The sequence below is a fragment of the Pongo abelii genome, chromosome 8 (genome assembly GCF_028885655.2).
Source record: "Pongo abelii isolate AG06213 chromosome 8, NHGRI_mPonAbe1-v2.0_pri, whole genome shotgun sequence".
Taxonomy (NCBI): domain Eukaryota; kingdom Metazoa; phylum Chordata; class Mammalia; order Primates; family Hominidae; genus Pongo; species Pongo abelii.
The window spans coordinates 128,646,825-128,672,358 of NC_071993.2; the positions used below are offsets into that span (position 1 = coordinate 128,646,825).

Genomic DNA, 25,534 nt, shown 5'->3' on the forward strand with positions numbered 1-25,534 from the left:
TTTATAATGTTTGCCTATAAACTTTTCCCGTGTGGTTTTTGAAATGGCGCCCAAATGCAAACAGAGAACAGATGGGAAACCTGAGTCTTGCCCCGTCCAATCACTTCATGGAGAACGGACAACAGATTTAAACTGTTAAGGAAGAAAAAAGCAGTTTCTACCAACGGCACAGCTCACTCCATTACTTTTCACAAATTAAGCCTTTTCTGGGGTTTCCCAGGGATGGTGTCTTTTCCAACGTCTAGATCATCCTAGTTCCAAGGATGCGGTGGGGTCGCCCTGGAACACATCCCACTGAAGTTTCTCCCTCCTCCAAAGTCAGAGGTGTCCAATCCCTAAACACATTCCTCCAGGAAGAAGAAGGAAGAGAGAAAGAAATCCCTGAACAGACTCCTCTGGAAGAGAGAGAAGGAAGAAAGAGAGGGAGAGGAGGGAAAAGAAGAGGAGAGATGGAGAGAGGAAAAGGAAGGGAGAGAAACAGAGGAAGGGAGAGGAAAGAAGAGGAAGGGAAAGGAAAGAAAGAGAGGGGAAGGGGAGAGGAGAAAGAGGGAGGGGGCAGAGAGAAGAGGCAGGTTAGGAGCACACCCGGGAGGCATGTCCTGTCGGGGTTGTGGGCTTCAGGAAGACACCCGTTTGTACCTGGAGGCACAGCTGGGACTCCCACAAGCACTGCAACAGGAGCGCTGCGGGAAGGGTAGTAAAATGGCCTTTGGTTCCCGGTGCCCTCCCACACCTCCTGCCACCTTGTACAGAGTAAATGTCATGGCTGTAGGGCTGCCAGTGTCTCTACGGAAGAAACAGAATCCGGCTGCAAATGTCACTACATAGTCACCGCACACAAGTGCGGTAAGTGGCCGCCACTGTCCTCCCTGGTCCGGTAGCCCCCAACTGGCCCTCTTAGTCTGGAAGATGTCCTGTAGTGGCCACGCCCAGTCCCAGTAAGAAGTCTTCACGGTCAATACCCAATTCTCTGTCCATAGGAACAGAAGAGAGATTTCTGCAAGATAGGGTTTCTGGAAGAGCCCAGCCCCCTCTTTCCTATGGCACAATCTGGGTATCACTGGCATCAGAACTTATCAGCAGAAAGAAATAAAGGCAATGGAGGCCAGGTGCGGTGGCTCATGTCTGCAATACCAGCACTTTGGGAGGCCCAGGCAGGTAGATCACTTGAGGTCAGGAGTTCGAGACCGGCCTGGCCAACAAGACGAAACCCCGTCTCTACTAAAAACACCAAAATTAGCCAGGTATGGTGGTGTGTGCCTGTAGTCCCAGCTGCAAGGGAAGCTGAGGTAGGAGAATCACTTGAGCCCGGGAGGCGGGGGTTGCAGTGAGCCCAGATCGCGCCACTGCACTCCAGCCTGGGTGACAGAACTAAACTCCATCTCAAAAAATAATAATAATAATAATAATTAAATTAAAAAATAAAGGCAATGGAGTCCCGCCATTGAAGTCAGAACCAACCACCTTTGCATGCCCTGCCATAAGGGCTGTGCACACAGCAACGAAGACAGCCTGCTGCAGCCCAGACATCCTCAAAGCCTCCCCTCTGCAAGAACCGACTTGCAAGAAGACCAAATTCCTCACATCAAACAGAGACCTTATAAGGCATAGGTACTACGTGTTCTTTAAGGGGGCGAGGAAGGAACAAATACTCTGCACAATATAAAGGTGAAAGTTCTCTACCTCAAGAAATACTGCCAACATAAAAACGGAGAACAAAAAGAAGTCAAAGCAACAAACAACAGCTAAGTACGCAGGCTGAAAGGGTGCAGTCCTCTCTTTCTAACCAGTTGTCAGGGTGTCTGGTAGACACGAGTGGGGACTGAAACCTCCCTGGTTGCTAACAAGGATGCCAGTAACAGCAGCTAACAGCCGCCTCTGCAGCGGTAGCTGGATTTCTCCAGAAACTCCAGACTGGCTCATGTTCCTAGTGATCAGATGGGATCACGGCTAATGTTTCCAATATGGTAACCATTAAAAATTATATATTTAGGCACACCCCTCATATCATTTAAGTCTGCCTTTGAGAAACATGCTGGATGGCTCTTCACGTTTGAGAGAAATTATATTGTTGCCCATGAGAAAATAAAAATGCACACAGAGTAAAGAGCCTAAGAATGCACTTACTGAAGAGTGAGTCACCGTGTCTCCCAATGTCCCCACCCAAAGTGGAAATCCGCACTCCCTGTTTTGTCAGTATCCCTCTCGCTTTTGATCTGATGTTTTCGGCTGTTCATGACAGCGTTCTCCAAAAAAAGATGCACAGAGGGAAGGTTTTCTCCCTGGTCCCAACACGTGTATTAAACTCATATTTCATGAGTGAAAAATTCCCGATGGACCACTAAGACGCAGGTATTGAATCAGCACTGTGTGCATAAGCTCCTAGATATGGGCAGCTTTGCTTGCACAAGAACTTCAAAATTGAGTCCTGGCCGAGTGCGGTGATTCACGCCTGTAATTCCAGCACTTTGGCAGGCTGAGGCGTGTGGATCACCTGAGGTCAGGAGATCAAGACCAGCCTGGCCAACATGGTGAAACCCCATCTCTACTAAAAATACAAAAATTAGCCAGGTGTGGTGGCACACGCCTGTAATCCCAGCTACTCGGGAGGCTGAGGCAGGAGAATCACTTAAACCTGGGAGGCGGAGGTTGCAGTGAGCCGAGATCGTGCCACTGCACTCCAGCCTGGGTGACAGAGCGAGACTTAGTCTCAAAAAAATAATAATAAAAAAAAAAAAATAATTTAAAAACATAAAAGGCCGGGCATGGTGGCTCACACCTGTAATCCCAGCACTTTGGGAGGCCAAGGAGGGCGGATCACCTGAGGTCAGGAGTTTGAGACCAGCCTGGCCAACATGGAGAAACCCCGTCTCTACCAAAAATTCAAAATTAGCCGGGCGTGGTGGCACATGCCTGTAATCCCAGCTACTAGGGAGGGTGAGGCAAGAGAATCGCTTCAACCTGGGAGGCGGAGGTTGCGGTGAGCCGAGATCACGCCATTGCCCTCCAGCCTCGGCAACAAGAGCGAAACTCCATCTCAAAAAATAAATAAATAAATAAATTGAGTCTTTTGTTCAGAAAGCATTTCCCAAAGCGACAGTCCATTAGATCATATAGCGCCCAGGAAATAGATACTTGCGCTACAAGTTACGTTGAAGTCCTGCACGCCCCGGCTGGGATGTACAACGAGGAGTCTGTGTGCCTGGCTACCTGGCCAGCCCAGCCCGAGCCTCCTACCTTCTGAAAATACACTTGCTGGACATAGCAGAGAAAGTTGGTACATCTTCAGCCCTTCAGGGCTTCTTGGGACACACTGTTCTAGGGAAAACCCTTTCATCAAAAGGCATGTGGGGGGCTCACAAGGAGGTGAAGGAGTGAATAGGATGTGCCTGGCCTTTAATGACCCCCTACAGAGTTGTCACTCTGTAAAATGAGTGCATTGTGATCTCCAGTCCTGAAACTGAACCCTCTGGTCTCAAAATGCTTCCATCCCCTGAGTCCTAATGACAATGCTCGGCCAGAGGCAGCTCTCTTCATCTTACAAAGTAGTAAAGCACCTGTCTCAACAGACAGTTATACCCCAAGCCTCTCATAGTCCCTTAGCAGTAAGGCTATGGCCTCATTTTTGTCCCTTCTCTGGTGACTCTTCAGAAAAGGCTGGGGGTGTTAAAGGTACAGACCAAGGCCGGGCATGGTGGCTCATGCCTGTAATCCCAGAACTTTGGGAAGCTGAGGCAGGTGGATCATTTGAGGTCAGGAGTTCGAGACCAGCCTGGCCAAGATGGTGAGACCCCATCTCTATTAAAAATACAAAAATTAGCTGGGCATGGTGGCAGGCGCCTATAGTCCCAGCTACTCGAGAGGTTGAGGCAGGAGAATCGCTTGGACCTCGGAGGCGGAAGTTGCAGTGAGCTGAGATAGCGCCACTGTGCTCCAGCCTGGATGACAGAGCGAGACTCCATCTCAAAAAAAAAAAAAAAAAAAACATATATATATATATATAGAGAGAGAGAGAGAGAGAGAGACACCAAACAGACCTGTCACTGACACCGGGACTCTGCCACTTACAAATCATGTGACCTTGAGGCAAGTCCTCAGAGCAGGAACAATAATAAATGAGATAGGACACAGAAGGCACCCAGCACAATGTCTGGCACTTACACATCTGCCATCAGAAAGACCTTCCGGCTGAAATCCTCACTCCTCCGCTAAACAGGAAAAGAAAACAAGGCTGCCTAGCCAGGTCTTCTCATTGTGGAAGGTCAGGAAGTGAGAGAGGAGGGGGCAGGGCTCCTGTTCTATTTCTCGATCCCTAACACAGATTTGGGGGTTAATTATCTTCGGTTAGCATTCTGCTTCCTGCTGGTGCATGCATGTGTGTATGTGTTCTTATGGACAGGAACATGTCAAGGAGGTCTTCTTGCCTTTCTAGGAAACTTCTCCTTCCCTGCCACCCTCCTGTATCCATGGATATACCCAGAATTCCACCTCTGGCTCTTCTGGTCCTTTCCCTGCATTCCAGTCTCCTGGGCACCTGTAGCTTTTCCCACCTCCTCCCCGCAGATGCCACTCAAGTCCCTGCTTGTAGGTTCATATTTCCACCTGCCCGGGGGGAGGAAACACATAACCTGGATGTCTGCAGAGGTCGTATCCAAAACAAGCAAGTGACCTTCAACCTCCTCCTCCTCCACCAGTCTCTTCTCTTACATGATGAAGGGAGTCACACCACTGAACTGCCACCCAAGCTCCAAGTTGGCCCTGAAGCCCCTCTTTTCCTCTGGCCCTTCCTCTGATCAGTCCCCACACCCCTTCACCTATTAGGCCTATCCCTGATAGAAAGCTTAGCTCTGAAAGAAAGTACGGGCAAAACTGCATCCCACAGGCCTCCTCCAGCCCTCCACAAGACCTCTGCAATGCGCCTAACCCATCACCCATGGTGCACCCCTTGTAGCCAACGCAGACCCCCAGAGGAATCTTCTGAAAAGCACATGATCCCTACTCTTTTAAAAAGGAACAGACCACTCCAAAGTCAGAGAGAATAAAACCCAAAGAACATCATGCACATTGAGGCTTGGTTGCTCCAAGCCCCACATCCCCCTCTCTCTGACACTCTGGCTTGCCTGTCCACATGGGCACTGTTACCTCTACCTACAAGCCCACCCAGCTATGCTGCCTGGCAGGCTCCTATTCAGCCCAGTTCCAATAGCTCCTCCGTGAAAATCCCCTGATTCCCATTAAGACACTGCACTGCTCCCATCTCGTCCTGTTCATCCTCTAGCACATGCACAGCCAAAGACAATCTGCATCCCCAACCCACTCCACCCAAAAGCTGTACGGAGAGGGACTGGAGTAGGGATCAATGCAATGTTTCTCAGACTTTACTGTGCATAAAACCACGTGGTCAGTTTAAGACAGCTTCCTTACTCCCACTTCCAAAGATTCTGGGTCAGCCGGGTGCTGTGGCTCACACCTGTAATCCCAGCACTTTGGGAGGCCGAGATGGGTGGGTCACTTGAGGCCGGGAGTTAGAGATCAGCCTGGCCAACACGGTGAAACCCTGTCTCTACTAAAAATGCAAAAATTAGCCAGGTCTGGTGGTGGGAACCTATAATCCCAGCTACTCGGGAGGCTGAGGCAAGAGAATCACTTGAACTTCAGAGGCAGAGGTAGCAGTGAGCCGAGATTGTGCCATTGCACTCCAGCCTGGACAACAAGAGCAAAACTCTGTCTCAAAAGGAAAAACAAAAAAAGATTCTGGGTCAGTAGGCCTGAGGGTGGGGGCTGACATTCTTTATTTCCTACAGGTGAAGCCTGATGCTGCTGGTCCAAGACCCACACTACCACTACAAGAAGTTCAGCTCCAGTGTCCAAGGATGAGAGTTTGCGACCTGCCTCTGCCAGTAGTGAACATGTCAGCTTGGACAGCCTCACACCGCTGAGCCTCAGAGTCATGCTTTAGAGAAGAGAAAAACATCTCCAGCACTGCCTGCTGCAGGGCAAGGTCACCACAAGGACACAATCAAAGGCTGCCTAGGAAGGCCTCTGTATACTTAAAGTGAGGGGCACGTCTGAGAGCAAGCACTCCTCATCCTGGCGGGCAGTTGGAGGTGGGGGGGGGTCCCCATCCTGCAACTCAGCCCTGGCCAGGAGGGCACTCCTGGGTTCCTGTTTACAGGGCGTAACTGGCCGGCAGATTGCTTTTTCCAACCATGTGGGAGCCTCCATTCGCATTCCTCTGACTTCAAAACAGGTTTTCCTTCAAGTGAACAAATAGGTCTCATCACATATACGTTACCTAAGTGAGGATTTCTGGAATGTTCCCAGAGACTAAACATCTGAAGATTTTGTGAGATTCATCATTATGAACACCCATGTATGATGCCTGTTTAATTTACAAAGAGGCCTGTGGCTTCTTAAAATACCTTCTACTATTCATCCATCCAACACATTTGAGAGTAGCTGATATTTGCATGTGGGGCACATTAACACACCACAGAATTCCCTTGAGATGAGAACCCCAGCAGGGCTCAGGAGCCGGATAACTTACCCTAGCCCTACAGCATGCTGGGAATAACCCTGCAAACACCAAACCATGGGCAAGAGTCCCCACAGCTGTGCCTCACGTGGTCCATGGAGCTAAGGGCCTGCGTTACTGCGAGTTGGGGCGGCTGGCCTGCATTCCAGAGAGCATACCCTAAAGCCTGACTCATTCCAGAAGCAGGTTTTCAGGGACAGTCACCCTGCCACACTTACTGTTACCTGTGGCTCCTAGAAGCTGCTGCTGGGACAAGCTCACCTCCCTGATATTGATGTAAACATTCAATAAATGGTGCATACTCCAGCGGATACATTTGCCCTGTATGGCCCTGAAAGGTCAGATCGATGTCCAAATCCCGTTTGACATTTTCCCCCAAGCCCATAGAGCAGGCCCTCTCACACTACACACTTTCTGAATAAAGAAATACTTTTAAAGTGGCCAAGGCTACAAAAGAAAAGGGAAGGTTAAAGAGTTATTCCAGGAGGGCAAGGCTGCCTCCTGCTTTCTCAACTCAGGACCTTCTGGGGGTACTGTTCGGCAAGTTGATTTAAAGGGCTCGGCCTTTCTTCTCTCAGCAGGATCTCGGTTCCAACACTCCTTCAGAGTCTGCAGATGTGTCCCCGGCCTGATTCCCTCAGCAGTATCCCAGCCATTTGCAAATGAAGCAGCAGCAGCTGGAGACTGGGAAACAGATGGTCTTCCTCATTTGAATGGGTTTGATCGGGCTGCTTGAGGCTCACCAAGTTCAGGCCTGGCCAGCATCGAAACCCGTGCAGAGGCCTGAAGGCACAGAGCTGTGGCCGGGGGAGCCGGCAGCAATCAGCTGAATGGGAATGACCTGGAGGAGAGGTTCCCCACACTGCCTTCGGGTGGGCGGGACACGGTCCCAGCTGGTTTTGTACCGCAGGACCCAAGGAAGGCAGGTCGGAGCCACAAGGATCACTTTTCTCCTGTGTTTTGCAGAGGAAAGAAAAACTCTCCCTCAGGGGATCCTGAGCCGGAGGACTGAAACCCACATTAATTCAGGACATTCCACGTTAAGAGCCGGCGCCACCACAGTTAACCTTTCTTCCCTGCTCCAAACCGCATATTTGCATAGAGGTAAAAGCTTCAAGAAAACAAACTTTGAAGAGTCACTACCTCTCACAACCCTCCAAAGCAGCATTCGGAGGGAAGCTTTAGATCTCAAACCGGCTGTGCGCGGCTCCCACGAATGTAGGCTTCCTGGGACAGGGCATCCCCCGGGCGAGGCACCTGGGAGGAGGCAGCATCGCCATCCTGCCCACACCTGGCCTGACCCCCCTGGCCGCCCTCCGGCCATCTCTCTGCCTCCACATTGGTCTGGCAAGAAACTCTGCCAATTAGAGGTAGTAACAGAAAAGAGATAGGAAGCAGGCTGAAACGACCCACTCAAATACGGCCTAGAGGCTGCCGGGATGCCCTTGACCGGCCTCCTCACTCACCACACCTTCAAGGGCAAGCACCTCACAGGAGGGGAGAAGGGGGGCCTCTGAGCACAGCTGCACGCATTCGCTCAGCGGCCTCTGCTCCGCCTCCATCAACATCAACAGGTGAAGCCAGCAAGGGACAGCAGAGAGGCTAGGCCCTGGAAAATCACCTCACTGGACAAGGGTCAACCTAGCAGGCAAGGTGGCTGGTACTGCTAAGGGTCAACCTTGCAATGCAGGTGGGTTTGCTGGGGAATCCAGGTGGGTGCCACCTCCTTAAGGGGAAGACCAGCCTCAGGTGTGGTGGCTAACACCTGTGATCCCAGCACTCTGGGAGGCCAAGGTGGGAGGATCGCTTGAGCCCAGGAGTTTGAGACCAGGCTGGGCAACAAGTGAGAACCCATCTCTACAAAAAAAAAAAAAAAAAAAAAAGAAAAGAAAGAAAAAAAAGAAAAAAGAAAAATCAGCCTGCGCCTATAGTCCCAGCTACTCAGAAGGCTGAGGTGGGAAGACCGCTTGAGCCCAGGAGGTCCAGGATGCAACGAGCTGTGATGGCACCACTGCACTCCAGCCTGGGTGACACAGTGAACAGAGTGAGACCCTGCATTTAGGAAAAAAAAAAAAAAAAAAAAGCAGCAGCAGCAGCAGCAGCTTCATAGTCCCAATCCCTCAGAACTCCTAACCATGGGGCACATGCCTCCGGCCCATCCTTTTCCTTCACAGAATCTTCACCTTTGACTGGACCTAGCCCTTCATTTTTTATTTTTGTTTAATTTATTTTTATTTTATTTTATTTTATTTATTTATTTATTTTTGAGACAGAGTCTCACCATGTCGCTCAGGCTGGAGTGCAATGGCGTGATCCCAGCTTACTGCAACCTCTGCCTCCCAGGTTCAAAGATTCTCCTGCCTCAGCCCCCCAAGTACCTGGGACTACAGGTGCCTGCCACCACCCCTGGCTAATTTTTGTATTTTTAGTAGAGACCACGTTTCACCATGTTGGCCAGGCTAGTCTCAAACTCCTGACCTCATGATCCACCCACCTCGGCCCCCAAGTGCTGGGATTACAGGCGTGAGCCACCGCACCCGGTCCTAGCCCTTCATTTTTGCAATTATTTGACAAGAGCCTGTCTCTCCCACTCAACTGTTTATTGCTTGCTATTCCATCCCCACAGAACCTGGCACATAGTAGGTCTCAAAAATTATTTGGGGAGCAAATGGATGAAAAAACTCAAAGAAATCACAGCAATTACCCTGCAATCTAAAAATCATGTTTATACCATCTAGTTTCTGCCAAGCTCTGAAAGTGGTCATCGCACAGGGAGCTGCAAATTTAAGAGGGAAATTTGCAGCATCTCCTAGTCAAGAACTCTACAGCCAGGCGCAGTGGTTCACACCTGTAATCCCAGCACTTTGGGAGGCTGAGGTGGGTGGATCACCTGAGGTCAAGAGTTCGAGACCAACATGGTGAAACCCCAGCTCTACTAAAAATACAATTAGCCAGGCGTGGTGGCGAACATCTGTAATCCCAGCTACTCTAGATGCTGAGGCAGGAGAATCGCTTGAACCCACGAGGCAGAGGTTGCAGTGATCCAAGATCGCACCACTGCACTCCAGTCTGGGTGACAGAGCAAGAGACTCTGTCACACACACACACACACACACACACACACACACAAATTAAAAGAAAAAGGAATTCTACAACTTTCCTCCAAAACTCAACTCCCACTTTGAAATGCCTGGGACCCCTAAGTGTTCTGCAGTGGCTGTACAGGTAGCCAAGAACAAAGTTCAGCTGGCTAAACCAGCCTCGATTCACCTCCACATTAGCTGGTACTGGAGTTCACTTTTTATTTTTAAATACCAAACTGATCTTTGCTTGCTTTAAAAATGGGCTCCATTCCTTGGCCTCTTTTTTTTCCCCTAAGGACACCCTTCCTGGCCAAGACTGGAAGAAGAGTAGGTGTTTCTGCTTTTGGCCTTTTCATTCTTGGAATTTTTTCTTTTTTGGCTTTCTTAGTCTCTCCTCCTAATCTCTGCAGAAAAGTGACATTAGAAGGGTCAGGTAGGCCTTGGTGCTTGTTTCCATGACCACAGTTCGTGGGAGTCCCGGGTACAGGGGTCTGTCTGCAGGTAGGCCTTGACTTCCTACTCAGTCGTAAATCAGAAATTCTGGGAAGAAAAGCTTGACATAATATCAAAGTGGCAACAGCTGAGGGTTAGCAGGCACTAGGACAAACCAGCAGAGGCATCTGGGACAAGGAATAACTGGGGATGGCCGGCTTCTGCTGAGGTGGCTCATGCGTCAATGGGCAACAGAGGCCAGCCCTTCTTGTTCTGGACTCCTACGGTGTGGCACAGCCTGGACCACCAATTGGGACCCAGTCTCCCATTGGTCTCCTTGGCAGCAGTCAGGGTTAGCCTCTTTCCAATAAGCCACATGCCACCAGAAGCCATTCTAGAAGAATTACAAAGTATAATCATTAAACATTTTTATTGCCCGGAATTTTTCTTCAAATGTCTTCAGGAGAATTCGGTATGGATGTGTGAGAAAGAAACAGAATCAACCAGCAGTGTCCCTAACAGGTTTAATAGTCAAACGACAGATTTAGCAAACAATCAGGGGTCACCACATTCTCCAGCAAAAAAAAAAAAATCCTCCTGCTCAGGAAGGAGAAGGGAAATTTTTCTTACACCAACACATTCACCCAAAGACCTGGGCCCACACTCACTAACGATGAGGTCCTGGAGGAGTCACTTGATCCCCAAGAATTTCAGTTACCTTGTCCATAAAATGAGAATAGGAAAACCCAAGATGTTCTGGGTTATTAAGATGAGAGATAATATATGTTAAAGTACCTAGCACAGAGTCCAACCATGACAGGCACTCAATAAATGGTAGCCAGTCGTCATCATCATCACCATCATCACCATCATCTCAAGGAATGGGCTAAAGAAACATGACCTCATCCATACTGCCCCCACTTCATAGCCTGTCCTACCAAGTAACCTCCATAGGGGTATCATGTGCAAATGCTTGTTCAGCTCCTGTCCGCTTCAGTACTGTGGGTCCCATCACAATTTCCTTGAGCTCCCTTCCATGCAGACGAAAATCTCATCTAGGAGTGTTCAGGGGAGGTCACTACAAGCAAACATGGCAAGGATGACCATACCATGTTATGGAGCTCTCCTCTCCAGCCTGGCCAAAAGCAGAACACACCACACCGCATCCCACCCCAACCAATCCCATAACTCATCTCCATCCCGCACCCCACCCCAACCGATCCCATAACCCCTCTCCATCCCACACCCCACCCCAACCGATCCCATAACCCATCTCCATCCCACACCCCACCCCAACCAATCCCATAACCCCTCTCCATCCCACATCCCACCCCAACCGATCCCATAACCCCTCTCCATCCCGCACCCCACCCCAACCGATCCCATAACCCCTCTCCATCCCGCACCCCACCCCAACCGATCCCATAACCCCTCTCCAATGTTCTTCACCGGGCCTAATGGCAATGTGGCAGAGTATTTTGTATTTTGAAGCTTCAAACAGAAAACTCTTTTGCCAAAATACATTGTTCCTCATGAAGTATGTGTCTGCTGTTATTACTACAGAGCTGCAACTGACTTTTTTCAACAGAGGGGAAAAAAAATGTCAACCCTGAACCATTTGGACTGCAAGCAGCAGGATGATCCCATTTCTAAAATCCATGGGACTTGCAAAAGCCCAAGATAATAAAAAGGGTTGGACAAATCCAGGGCCTAGAGCCAGTTTTACACTTTAATTAATGTAAATGCTTCTCATCAGACAATTATCACTATACACTGTAGAGTAAACATCTTACTGGTCCAGGAAATGTTGGTTTTAGATTTACTTTGACAGGAAGCGGCGGCACAGGGAAGAAATCAGCATTTAATGAATACCCACTCTGGGCCAGGAAATTCAGTAGGGGCTTTACATTTCATTTGCATTTAATCTGCACATTCGCCCTTCAAGATAGATGCTATCTTTGAGGCTCAGAGAGGTTATCTAACTTTTCTGAAATCACAGCATCAGTAGATAGTGGAGAGATTCAAACCTACCTCCCAAGGTCAAGTTCCCTCTGTTAGTTTATGTCTCCAGAAAGCATACCACACGCCATCCAAAACGATTTTATTCAATTCTATTTTTAAGAATGGAAGATACAGAATTTAGATTAAATGCACAGAAGATTCTTGTTCTTTTAAAAATTTGAGTGGTTTTAAATTTGAAACATTTATAAATGTCCACGATATATATTCCATTGTGTGTCTATTGCAGCCAGGTAGAAATGCAACATGCATTGGTGGAAATCCAGGAGGCTTAGCAGGACGAGAAGGCTCCTTAAGGCAGCCACACATCTTTGGGGGCAAACCCACTGTCAACTGACAATCTGAACTTTAAGAGTGTTCAAAGAGTTTAAAACCTAAACTTAACCATTGCAATCATCTTGACATTCATTTTATAGCACACCCCCCCGAGCACATACACACACCATAGATACACACAGTTGGCCTTTTCAATGTCTGGATACGTTTAAAATATTACAACTGGTCACTATGGAAAATTTAACAGTAAACTGTCAGGTATAAAAATGGGTCACATATAGTAATATAGGAGCTCAAGGGTTCAAAAATAATCATGACAATTTATATAGAGTTTATTAACGTTAGAGCTCAGAATTGAGTTGTCTCCAAGAAAGGTGCTACATAAACCATACAAATAAATACATCCCTTGTTCTCATTCCTGAATCTATCAGCATTTTCCTTATAAGCTATTTTTAGCCTCATCATAAAACACATTCAGCATAACCTGAAATTCTATATGTGTGCATTCCATTCTGAAATGAATTGGAATTTACCATTCTTTAGTTAGACAAGGGGTTAAAGGAAAGAATCTACAACAGCGTAGCCCCTTGACTTGGTACTGTCAAAAAGAATCAGAAGTTTTTGAGAGTGGCATGATGTGGCCAAAGTCCACAATGGCGCAGAATTACTTACAGTATTCCAAAGTGGAGTAAATGACACACACAGCATCTGAAAACTCTGCCATGGTACCGGTTTCCCAAAACCAAAACTACAGAAATCTAAAGCACGCCTATTTTACTTGACACACACTCTTCAAGGATGGCCATGGCTTGTCCCAATGATTCATACTTGTGTATAAATATTTAAATGGTAAGAGCTTGAAGTTATATAAATAGAAGTCAGCTACCACATACAAATCATGGTGAGGAAAGCGAAACTTGTAAAAAGTGTGACTTTTGTCTATTACAGAAGGAGACATCTTCAAGACATGAAGGACCACCACAATGACCTGTCCAGCATCTTGTTCAATCAGACCTCTCCTTAAAAGAACTTAGCCTCTGAATAGCCAAGGCAATTCTAAGCACAAATAACAAAGCTGGGGGCATCACATTACCTGACTTCAAACTATACTGTGGGGCTACAGTAACCAAAACAGCATGGTACTGGTATAAAAACCGGCATGCAGACCAATGGAACAGAATAGAGAGCCCAGAAATAAGGCAACACACCTACTGCACCCCTACGACCATCTGATCTTCGACAAAACTGATGAAAACAAGCAATTGGGGAAAAGACTCCCTATTGAATAAATGGTACTGGGATAACTGGCTAGCCATATGCAGAAGATTGAAGCTGACCCCTTCCTTATACCATATACAAAAAATCACCTCAAGATGGAAGAAAGACTTAAATGTAAAACCCAAAACTATAAAACCCTGGAAGACAACCTAGGCAATATACCATCCTGGACATAGGAATGGGCAAAGATTTCATGACAAAGACATCAAAAGCAATCACAACAAAAGCAAAAATTGACAAATGAGACCTAATTAAACTTAAGAGCTTCTGCACAGCAAAAGAAACTATCAACAGAGTAAATAGACAACCTATGTAATGGGATAAAACATTTGTAAACTATGCATCTAACAAAGATCTAATGTCCAGCATCTATAAGGAACTTAAATTTACAAGACAAAAACAAGTAACCACATAAAAAGTGGGCAAAGGACATGAACAGACACTTTTCAAAAGAAGACATATATGCGTCCCACAAGCATATGAAAAAAAAAGCTCATCACTAGAGAAATGCAAATCAAAACCACGATGAGATACCATCTCACCAAGTCAGAATGGCTATTAATCAAACGTCAAAAAATAATAGATGCTGGTGAGATTGCAGAGAAAAGGAAACACTTATATACTGTTAGCAGGAGTGCGAATTAGCCCAATAATTGTGGAAAGCCGTGTGGTGATTACTCAAAGAGCTAAAAGCAGAACTACCATTTGACCCAGCAATCCCATTACTGGGTATATACCCAAAGGAACATAAATCATTCTACCATAAAGACACACACACACAAATGTTCACTGCAGCACTATTCACAATAGCAAAGACATGGAATCTACCTAAATGCTCATCAAGAACAGATTGGATAAAGAAAATGTAGTACGTATGCACCATAGAATACTATGCAGCCATAAAAAAGAGCAAGATCATGTCTTTTGCAAGAACATGGATGGAGCTGGAGGCCATTATCCTTAGCAACAAACCAAATACAGAAAACCAAATACTGCATATTCTCATTTATAAGTGGGAGCTAAATGACGAAAACTCATGAACACAAAGAAAAGAACAACAGACACTGAGGTCTACTTGAGGGTGGAGGGTGGGTGGGAGGAGAGAGAGGAGCAGAAAAAATAGCTATTGGGTACTAGGCTTAATGCCTGGGTGATGAAACAATCTGTACAACGAACCCCCATGACACGAGTTTACCTATATAACAAACCTTCACATGTACCCCCAAACCTAAAATAAAAGCTAAATTTTTAAAAAAAGAACTTGGCCTCAAGATCTTGACCAAACTACACTAAGAAGGCAAGTCAGGGAGGAAGACGGTGTGGTAAAGATGGGGTATGGTTAGCAACACCAAGCATTTCAATGCTAGGAAAGCTAAAAAAAAGTAGAGCCATCTCTAAATCTCACATGGGATACAGCAAAAAGATGAAAAAAATGCAAAACTTAAGGCTAGGACAGGCGTGGTGGTTCACATTTGTAATCCCAGCACTTTGGGAGGCCAAGGCTGGAGGATCGCTTGAGGCCAGGAGTTGGAGACCAGCCTGAGCAACATGGCGAAACCCCATATCTACAAAATATTTTTAAAAATTATCCAGGCCTGTTGTCCCAGCTACTCAGGAGGTTGGAGGACCCCTTCAGCCCAGGAGTTCGAGGGTATAGTGAGCCAAGTTTGAGGATACAGTGAGGGTACAATTGCACCACTGTACTCCAGCCTGGGTGGCAGATCAAGACTCTGTCTCAAAAAACAAAAACAAACAAAAAACCAAAGGCTAAAATCATCTCCCAAGGAAAAAAAAAATAGAGACCATAAGCATTTTGCACAGTTGCATAAAACCTACTGGATCAGAATTATCTGTGGAACAGCCTAAAAAACTTCCAAAAAATAATTTCTGAACTGCCTACAGAGATGTCCCCCTGCCAAGAATCAGACCAGTACAGTGGAGACTAGCACACCAGCTATATTTCCTACACAGCTTAACAGCCAGGCACCCAAAAATCAATTTCCCATGTTTTCCTTCAATGACTAAAATTAGCTTCAATGGAAATGTAAGAGTAAGCTAGATTAGAGGGAGTTTTTAACAATTACCCTGGCTAAACAAACACCTAAACAACAGTCTGCAAACTGGAAGACTAGTGGATACATTTTATTGAAACTACGAACATTAAACAAAACACTTCCAGTTTAAACACCACCCCAGTTATTTCATAGCCATGTAATTATTTGTTAAGTCTGATATTAAAAACATCTCATATTGGATTGCTGTGGTTTTGTGAATTCTCACCCTCAACTGGGTCAGAAAGACTTGAAAGGAATAAAGTCTTTACTTATGGCTTGATGCGGGGCCATTGGCATAGTAAGTGCTCTGTCTTTTAACTGGTTGAAATAAACAGACAAAACAGAAACACACACATATACCCCAAATTTGAATCAGAGAGAGCCAGTATAAAATGATACAAGTACCAGTTCTCTGGGCTTGCCAGATTTCTGCTCTATAAGTAATATTAAACACGGCTCTTGGTCTATGAATTGTGAAACACTTTATATACTAATAAAGAATGTGTACTTCATTGCATATTTAACTGCGTAAGCCTGTATTTGGTTTAATTGACCAAGAATAAGTCCTTGTTCCAAAGCTAACTATCAAGTTACAGTCAACTCTTAAATATTAACACTCATATTGAAAAACAAAGATGCACATAATACGAAACAGAAGATTATTTCAAATCATTCACTCTTGGTATGCGGATATATTCTTTCTTCCTTTCTTTTAACTCGCAACTAAAGGCGTATGGTTAATATTTTAGCATTTACAATACCTCTAACAAAGGACTTAAACCATACGGGAAAAATCTGACTTAGGGAGGTCTCTGTGTAGATCCTGTCCCCAATGTTTCTGCTGCTGAACTCTGGACCAACTCACGCTGGTCCAGGAGAGCATCACCTCTCAGAAGATTGACAAAAAATTGCTACACAAACTACTTTTTTCAGGTTGTTACTTTTCAGAGTCACACTCTGTGGAGGGTGGGAAAGTAATTAAGGGTTTAGGGTTGAAAAGCCCTTTCATTTTAGCTCCTACTGGGTTGGTGTAAACAAAGATGCCATTAATGTCAACAATGACTTAATTAACCAGAGTAGGTGACAATGTCAGGAAGAACTTGAAAGTAAGAGTTGCCCCCTCTCAGGGTAATCAAGCTTGACTAGACTTCAAATATTTATAATGTTAATCAACAGAATAGTACTTGGCATTGAGGACTGCCCCCCTTCGAGTCAATAACCATGTTTTCACTCCTCTGCTGGTGCCCTATAACAATGAATGGCCAAAAGGAAATTAACAATGAATGACCAATTGGAAAACTCATATTTAATCTGAAACATTAAAAACTAAAATCTTCTAGAGATTATTTTCTTAAGTCAATTAAGTGGGCCCAACCCCACTGCTACTACTTCAGAAAGTGTCCAGAAGACAAATGATATATATGATATACGGTATGACATATGATATGATACGATATTGTACAAAGCCAAGATGACTAAACATAACCTTTCCCTGAAGGGCCAAAAGAAAAGGACCCTCTAGTGTTAGGGCCCAGGCTTCTTCCTGGAACTCCTCAGTCACATTTTTCTCCTATCCAATAGACATTATCTAAACCGAGCTTCCAAATAAATTAGCAAACCAAAAAGTCTTACAAGATAAGACCTTGGTGCACAGAAGGTCAAGGTGGAACTTACTGCTAACCAAAGCTATAGTTGTTCTAATCATGGAGAACTGATGGACAGGGGCACAGGCACGCACGCGCGCACGCGCGCGCACACACACACACACACACACTCTCTCTCTCTCTCTCTCTCCAATTCACCAGCACAGAGCCTAAACCTGAGCCCATTTTCAGTTGTTAAAAACTCCTTTCTCATCTATAATTCAATGACCTTCCTAATCACCTCTGACACCAAAGCGAACTCCTGCAGCAGAAGAACTGGTCTTAGGGCTCAAATCAGTGGCCAGTATTAGACTAACAGATGAGGGGAAGTGGGGACCCTACAGAAAGCAAACACAGCTTCCTGGAAACACCAAGGGTCTCCTCCATCCAAAAACAACTTTCTTCTCAACTGTCTCCAAAAGCCTAGATGTTTTTTGACATTGTGGCACCTGGCACAGCCAGCCCTCGGGACTGGGAAGACCCATGTTCCCAGCTCCCTGGCGACAATGGTGACAAGGCCATGCACCCGATGCTCACTGGATGCCAGCCCCTGTGCTAATTGCTCTTTATGTTCAGGTCAAATGGAAATCTCCTAACAACCTTTTGGTGGAAGAGTCAGAAGACTTCTGAGGACATTAATATTCAATGACTATTAATGAAGAGACCCTAAAGATCATCTTCTCAAGCCCTCAGATGACAGAAAGGGAAACTGAGGCCTGGGACTTGTATGCTTTTCCAAAGCCTCCTCTTTGTCAGGTTTTGCACCTTCCTCTAAGACATCTTTTCTTTTCCATCTCATAATTCTGGATGCAAATGAACTCATAGCTCATGGAAACTATAAACCCATAAAAATGCACAAAAGGACATTAACAAAATATTACCTAAAATTTCCAGAACTTCATGGACCTCCTTCCTGATCCATAAGTGCATCCACAGATCCCAGGTTGAGCAGGCCTGCTTCCAACAATACCCACATTGTTGGATGTAAATTCTTACACAAAGACTCATTCGGGGAACTTCGTCTCTTTCCACTATTTCTTCCCTCTGCCTCACCTGTCCCTCCCTGCATGTATACACAATTTTAAACTTCCTTCAAGAATTAAATATAGTAAAACAAATGCTCCGGGACCATTTTACACTTTATGTTGAAATAAACTCACAATAACACTGCCCTGAAAAGCCAAAATGAAAAATGACAGTTTTTCCCTAACCTGGGTTGCTCCTAAAGCCCACACTGTAGGAAATCCCAGCTCAGCCTCCTCAGTTTTTGCTCAGCCATGCACTCAAGGGAAAACCAGCAATTACGGAAACATCCATTTTAATTATTAGCAAAATTAAAGACGTACAGGCATGACTTTCAGAAACCAGGAACTTTTTCCCTCTTACATGAAAGCCCTGTAAAAATGCATCACCACTGCAAATTACATTCATCCTAGTGTCCCAGCACAAATCACCAAGAGGCAGTTCCGTAATCGGCCTGTAGCTGTAGCTATACAAGCCTCAGACACAAACTCCTACCAGATTCCCTTCCCAGAGACGTAGGGAGATGTCACCACACCTGTTAATTATAGAGCTGCCATCCCTCTGTGTAACAAAAAGTTCCCCAGTCTCACACGATTGCTTCAGGTGATAAGTGCTTCGGTCCTCATCCTTTAATGACACGTGCCTGGGGTCTTCCTCGGGAGCCCATGTCTCTCAGAACTCTCATCTCAGATGGACACAACCCTCCTTCCTAAATTGTCCTGATCTGGCTAAGGAGGCTGGGCTCTCTGTCCTCTCCCAGCCTACCCCACTGGGTAAGTGTGCTGTTCATTCACCCCACGCACGAAGCAGAGCAGCTCAGTGTTCCCAGAGCAGCTCAGCTTACCCCAGACACCACTCGGACTGCTGCGGGTTCCTAAAGCCAGGCAGGCACCAGGTGGGTTCTCCGCAAACAGGTTCATTAAGTGGTGATGAGTGCTGGGATCTGCCGTTTTATTCTCGGATTACCACTCGAAAAATAACTCAGCTACCAATATTCCCTACTGATGACAGATTTCAATGCAGCACCAAGTAGAGGCTTGGCTCACGTTGTCTCCAAAGGGCTGGGAGAGAGATTCGAAATCTGCTAAGCTGAATAATTCAGCCTCATGTAGTCCTCACAATTGGACTTACACCTTGAAAATTAAATTTCCAAAGCTGTGACACCGGCGCATGCCCTGTGATACTTGGAGGTTCTCAGAGCTGGAGGAGATCCCCTGGCACATTCACTTTCAAGTTTACCTAAAATAGAATCTGCCACTCTGTGATGATGTATTGCTTAAGTATTATGAATTACAATGGCTAAAAAAAAATTTCTGAGATGTCAAGCCTCTCTCTCTGTGCTAAACTTCAGAACCTTCTTTTCTCCTTAAACAATGAAAATAAGACGTCAGCATTTCAGATGTTGGCAATTTCTTTTAGTGGTTCCTTTTGTCAGAAAATAGCAATTCTTTACATCGTAAGCAGTAGGAATGCTGCTGGGGGAGACTAGAGATGAACATTCATCCTCCAAAGGTTCGTCCCTTCCACAGCTCTCTCGGGCACTGGATAAAGGCGAACTCCCAGCTGTCTCCCTCACCCAGCACAGAGAAACACACACAGCAAGAAACCACCAAACTACACCATCCTGCCTGCAGTGTTGCGGCAAAGGACCTTCTCTCATCAGCTCTGCCTTGCCGGGAGCCAAGAGACCACGATCAGGTGCTCTTAGAAGCCCCATTTACAATACAAGGGTAGCTGATTCTAAAACAGCCCTTAACAATCTGCCCCCAGACAAATCCCAAAACAAACTTGAAAAGTGAAATTAAATGACTTACCTTCTGGCTCTAATGTGGTATCCTCAACTAAACTGAAGGAGGGCCGGGCCAGGGACAAGGTTGCCATGGTGACCACGACCAGGCAGATGAAACGACCCCAGCTGACCATGGTTATGGTACCAATCCCTGGTCCTCTTCCATATCTCCATGTGGACGTTAATCCCATCTGCACACTTCCTCTACGGGCATGGACTGCGCGCAATGCCTTCAGCCTGCGGTGGGCTCAGGAACCGAGGCGCTGCCGCCGCTGGCTCCGCCGCTGCTGCTCTGCAGTCACTAAAGGAAAGAGATTGGCGAGTCAGGGAACCTTCCCCAATGCCAAATCACTCCAGCCCAAGTGGGATAAAACCATTTTTCAGCCTCTCAAATGTGTGCAAACAGAGTTCTTTTTCATTATCTGCTAAATCCTTCCATCCTCACCTCAGAGTCCCAGGTGATTCCACCAGACCAGTCCACAGAAATGTGTGAGGTTAATCTTTTTAAAAGCATACTTTTAAGAAACAGAGATAAAACAGTAGCTGCAGGACTCAGATACGTGCAGCCACTTCAGTGAGGCAATGTGTGCTCTCTTCTACTATCCACTATCGCCTCCACCGCCCTCAATGAGCAGAAGCAATGTGACCTTAGTTTCAAGGGCAACTACAAAAGCAAGTTAAAAATGCTCGGGTTGGCATAACCAACCTCGTTCCCTTCTCTTAGTCCGACTGGGCTTTAGAAAGCTAAACTGTTGGAGGCGTCTGCTCACAGCTCTGTATTTCTGCTGGGCTGGAGGTGAGCAGTCTGTCCCACCCTCACTGTAGCTCTTGGGAAGAAAGGAGACCAGCAAAATCAAAAGAATCCCAGGAAGGCTACAGAAAATTCCCACCAGTTTACACTTGTCAGGATTCATTTTCAAATGGAGAAGTGTCTTTCAGTCTTCCGCCAAGCAGCCACTTACGAAGAGTGAACACAACTGCAGTGCATTCAACGCAGCTGATCCAAAAAGGACTTCGAAGCCTGAATTCCCTTCCCCTGTGACTAAATGGCAGAGTCCAGGGCTGCTAAATGTCTTCAACCTCTGTAGAAGGGTTAGGAAACTGAGCAGATGCAAATTCTGATGAATAATGCAGGAATTTATTAATAATGATGATGTAAATTATGTAAATTATAGTCAGGGTATGTGATTGGACAAATAACTTTCAATATGCAAACCTATTGGCTACATTTTCAGAGTATAAGTTAGAAGAGGACACTCAACTTAATATTCTGTTCACCCATTTGATCCAAGGGAAAGAGAATTTTCCAAGAAAGCTTAATATATTCCAAGCAACTTTAAATTCACTCAGTACCCTCTGTGACTAAGGGTACAGTAAAATACACAAACTTTAGAGAATGATTAAAACAATCACAAGAAGGGGCTCATCAATCTCAGGCTTCAGATTCTGTGAACCGCAAGAATGAACCACATTTTCTAAGACTGGGGGTGGGAGGGAGGCCTTTAATACAAAAATCTCTAAACTCTACATTTTTTATGTACCCACTCGATGTTTCAAGTTATGTCATAGGATTTCAACACTGCTGGAGCCTCCCCAAATCTCATCTTAAAAACTGCTCATTTTAGCTTTGACTGAGGATAAAAATGGATGAGGGAAAAGAATATGCCACATCATTTCCAAAGGAGGAATAAAGAAAACCTCTGCTTCAAAGATAGCACAGGTGAAACGGTGTGATTCACAGCAAAAGCAAGAAAAGTATGTGTGCAGTGTGTGTGTGTGTGTGTGTGTGTACACAGTGTGTGTGCGTGCACGGTGTGTGCGCATACATGGTGTGTGTGCGTGCACGGTGTGTGTGCGTGCACCGTGTGTGCATGTGCTTTCAGATAGCTTGAAAGATTTTTCCTCCTAACTTTTCTTTCCTCTTAGTCAAGAGCCTCAAAAGATAATTTCGGATCTATTTCTACATACATGTGGGAGGAAAGTACACAAACATTCTCATTGATTTACTAAGCATTTCCAGAATGCAGGGGAATTTTCTACCTCTAACACGACTTCAGGAACAATCCTAAGTCCTCGCAGAGGTTTCACCCCAGGCTCCTTCCCCAGCCTGCTCGCCCACCTGTCCCTGCCCAGAGGAGCCTCCTTGGCTCCAGGTAGAGAAAGGTGGACAGGGCGCTCCGCTGAATCTCAAGCCATTCCATCATCCCGCTAGCTGGCACTAGAAATGTGCATTTCAGCCATTTCCAGGCCCAAACTCCACGGCAGCCCCCTCCCCAAAACTCTGGAAGGCGGAGACCTAAGGCGACAGGTCTGCACAGTTCCTCACCCCAGTGGACAAAAGTATGGTGCGACCTCCTAGGCAGGATAATTAGGTCCCCAGGCTCGGTGTTGGGAACACAGGCCCAGCATGCCGCTGGCGGCCACAATCCCGGCTTCCTGCCTTCAATACCATAATCCTTCCTGGAGTCTGAGCCCCAGTGAAAGCCCCAGCGTGTTTATTTTTCCCCTTGAAAGGGAACTCTCTTCTCAGCCTGCACGCGGGAGGAGTTGTCACCCTCCCTCTGATGGATGGCTCTTCTCGGCCGCCCGCCCCCCCAGTCCATTTTCACCTCGGCACAAGCCTGCCCCCAAAGACAGGCAGAGTGACAAGCAGGAAGGGCTTGGCTGCGGAGCGGTCCCCATGCCGGGCCTGTGCTGGGCTCTTCAATTTACCATGACATTCCCAAAATCCCCGCCCTCCAAGAAGGCAGACCAATACAGTGCCCTCCGCTTTGGGTTTCCACCTAAGGGGTGATCTGTCCACTGCTGGCTCGGCCACTGGGAGCACCTGGTGTTTTGTTCCTGGGTAGATTTCACATCAGGAAAGTCAACAGTGCCCGGCTCCTCCAAAGTGCAGACCCATCTCTTCGCTTAAGGCCTCCCTACTTCTCCCCAGCACTGAGTAGGAGCGGGAGCTGTCAAGGGGTCAAGTCTGGGGGGAAATTCCTCAACAAATTGAAATCTCAAAAAACACCACTGACCCAGGACCACAATGCCCTCCCAGTTTACTGTTTGCGTCCAATCAGAACTTGCGAGCAGCTTGGGAGTGCTCCCCACCACCACCCCCTTTCAGGGCAGCACTTCTTTCATTTGTTTGCCTGAAATATCCTGTTTTTCTCCCCCTTCTCGGAGCGCTAAAGAGCTCAGAGAAATCTGCATTTTAATTGACATTCCAGGGAAAGGGAGAGGGGCGCCTGATTGCTTTTCTATTCAAACTAAACAGGCTTTTCAGATGAAAATGAGTCGAGCCCGGTGGAAGATTTACAGGGATTTGGGACCAGGGAGACAATGGAGTTTTAAATGTTGATAGCGTTTCACACCAAACACATAATGGGTGCCCTGAGTTGAAAGCAGGTTTGCCTTTAAGGGTAGGTTTTATTGAATTGGGAGAAAGGAAGGAGGGTCTGGAGAACGGTTTGCAAGGGAGCGGGGTGCAAGGAGAGCGACGGAGGCTGGTGGCCCCCGGGCCAGCCTCCTGCGCCAGGTCCGTGGTCCGCGAGGGTCGGAGCCAGCGCCACGCAGGGCCCTCGGCTTTTTTCCCCAGCGCGGCCCCGTGGCCGAAAGAATGAGCGCGCAAGTTAGAACTCGCCTGCGCTTTCGACATCTCCCAGCCGCTGAGGCAGAGCAGACAGGCGAACTAGAAAAAGTCGGTCCAGTTCGCCCCCTAGCCCCAGGCGCACTGCGCTCTCTCCAGCGCCGACGGCGGCTGCGGGCGAGGGGCGCCCAGGCACCGAAAACCCGGCACCGGAGCCGTCGCCTCCCCAGCAGTGCCACCCCTGGCCATCGCCACCCCTACGGGATGTCACCGGCCCCACCCCAGCGGCCCCCTCCCGAAAAAGGGGTCTCCGCGGGGCCTGGATGGTACGGAAGGAAGTTCCCAGGACCCATGGATGGGGCACCTCGGAGATGCCCCCCGGGACCCGGCCTGCGGGGCTGTGCCACGGGCAGGCGAACCTTCCGCCCGTCTGCTCTGGGGTCGGAGAAACGCGCCCAGTCAGCGAGAATGCGCCCGCCAGGGTTTGACAGGGAGGGGGGCGTCAACGCCAGAAGCAGATGTCAGCATCTGGATGGGGGTAGCAGAGGCAGAACTTCCAGAACGCCGGCCGTCAGCACGCACCCACCTCCCCCATCACCTATGCAGCCACAGAGGGAGGACACGGAGCGTCCTCCACAATGCCAGTCCTTCCGCGCCCCCCGCCCGGAGGACGGAGCACCCGGCGTCCCGGGCTCCCGTGGCGCCCACGTCCCCGGCTGGCGAAGCTCCCCGAGGCGTCTTGCGCGGCGATTACCTTGAATGGCAACGCTCCTCCGCGATCTGTGTTGTCCCCGCGCCCCGCGTGGGTCGGGATGGAGAAAGCGACGAGCCCGGGGTTGGGGGGAGCAACTCCAAACGCAGAAGGGTGGTCCTTGGGTCTTCGCCGGCGCCAAGCCTCCCGGGCTTCACGCGCACCCCCGGCTGCGGAGGAGCGCGGGCATGACGCCCGCGGGCTGCCCTCGGATTTGGGGAACGAGAAGAAGAAAGGACTCAAGCTTGGCGTTGCCTCCACCAAACTTTGCTCGCGAGTTGCGAAGGCTCAGAGCGCGCAGGCAAGCTGCGGCCTCGGGGCCCCCGGGGCTCGCGGCCGACCCCCGCCAGCCCGGAGAGCAGTCGCCGCGCCGGGCCAGGTACGCCGCATGCAGCCCCGCGGCGCCCGAGCTTTGTGGCGGCCGCGCGCGCTCGCTCGCTCGCCCGCTCCGCACCCGCCGCCCGCCCGCTCGGCTCTCCACCGCGCTCTCCTGCAGCCGCCGCCCGCGCCGCCGCCGCCGCCGCCGCCTCCTCGCGGCGGGTCACGCCCCCACTGAAACCCGAGCCGTTTCCTGGACGGCGGCGCCCTCTCTGCCAATCAGCGCCGCGCGCCCGGGCCGCCCCGAGTCCCGCGCGGCTCCCGACGCCTCCGAGCAGCCGGAGACACCGGCCCGGGAGGCGAGGGCTCGGCCGCGATCCGGCCGTAGGGATGCAGCGAGAGCCTCCGAATAAGGCCTGGTCCCGCGCCCCGCGCCCCGCGCCACCTCCTCGCTCCTCCCCGGGCGAGCGAGGCTGGCCAACGGCTCGCTGAGCGACTGCGTTACGTTGTTTTATGTCAAGTTAGAAAACAAGTGACCGAAGGCTCTAACCCTGCCCTCCCCCTAAAGAGACTTTAAAATGCGCCTGCTTGATACTGCGGGGAGGGTTGTCAGGCAGCTGAAGCTTTTGGAGGAGAGGAAGCCACTTGGAAACGTTCGCAGGACATTGCGTGTTTCTGTCCTTCTGAACAATAGAAATGAGAGGAAAAAACTGAATATTAATGGAGGCCCTACTATGGGAGGGTCATACTACACAGGT

The 25,534-nt window shown here is 48.1% G+C and overlaps 1 protein-coding gene across 9 annotated transcripts in view; it reads right to left on the bottom strand.

Annotated features, from left to right (window-relative positions):
- Positions 1–24,864, bottom strand: part of FGFR2 (fibroblast growth factor receptor 2) — a 119,485-nt gene extending 94,621 nt beyond the window's left edge. For 8 of the 9 annotated variants that reach the window (XM_054521367.2, XM_054521366.2, XM_024252941.3 and 5 more), the window contains exons 1-2: positions 24,462–24,590; positions 20,159–20,434 (exon numbers count right to left, since the gene is read on the bottom strand). In XM_054521367.2, coding sequence (XP_054377342.1) covers positions 20,159–20,324 — 166 coding nt within the window. In that variant the 5' untranslated portion in view covers positions 20,325–20,434; positions 24,462–24,590. 9 annotated transcript variants of the gene reach the window in all.
- Between the last annotated feature and the right edge of the window lie 670 nt (positions 24,865–25,534).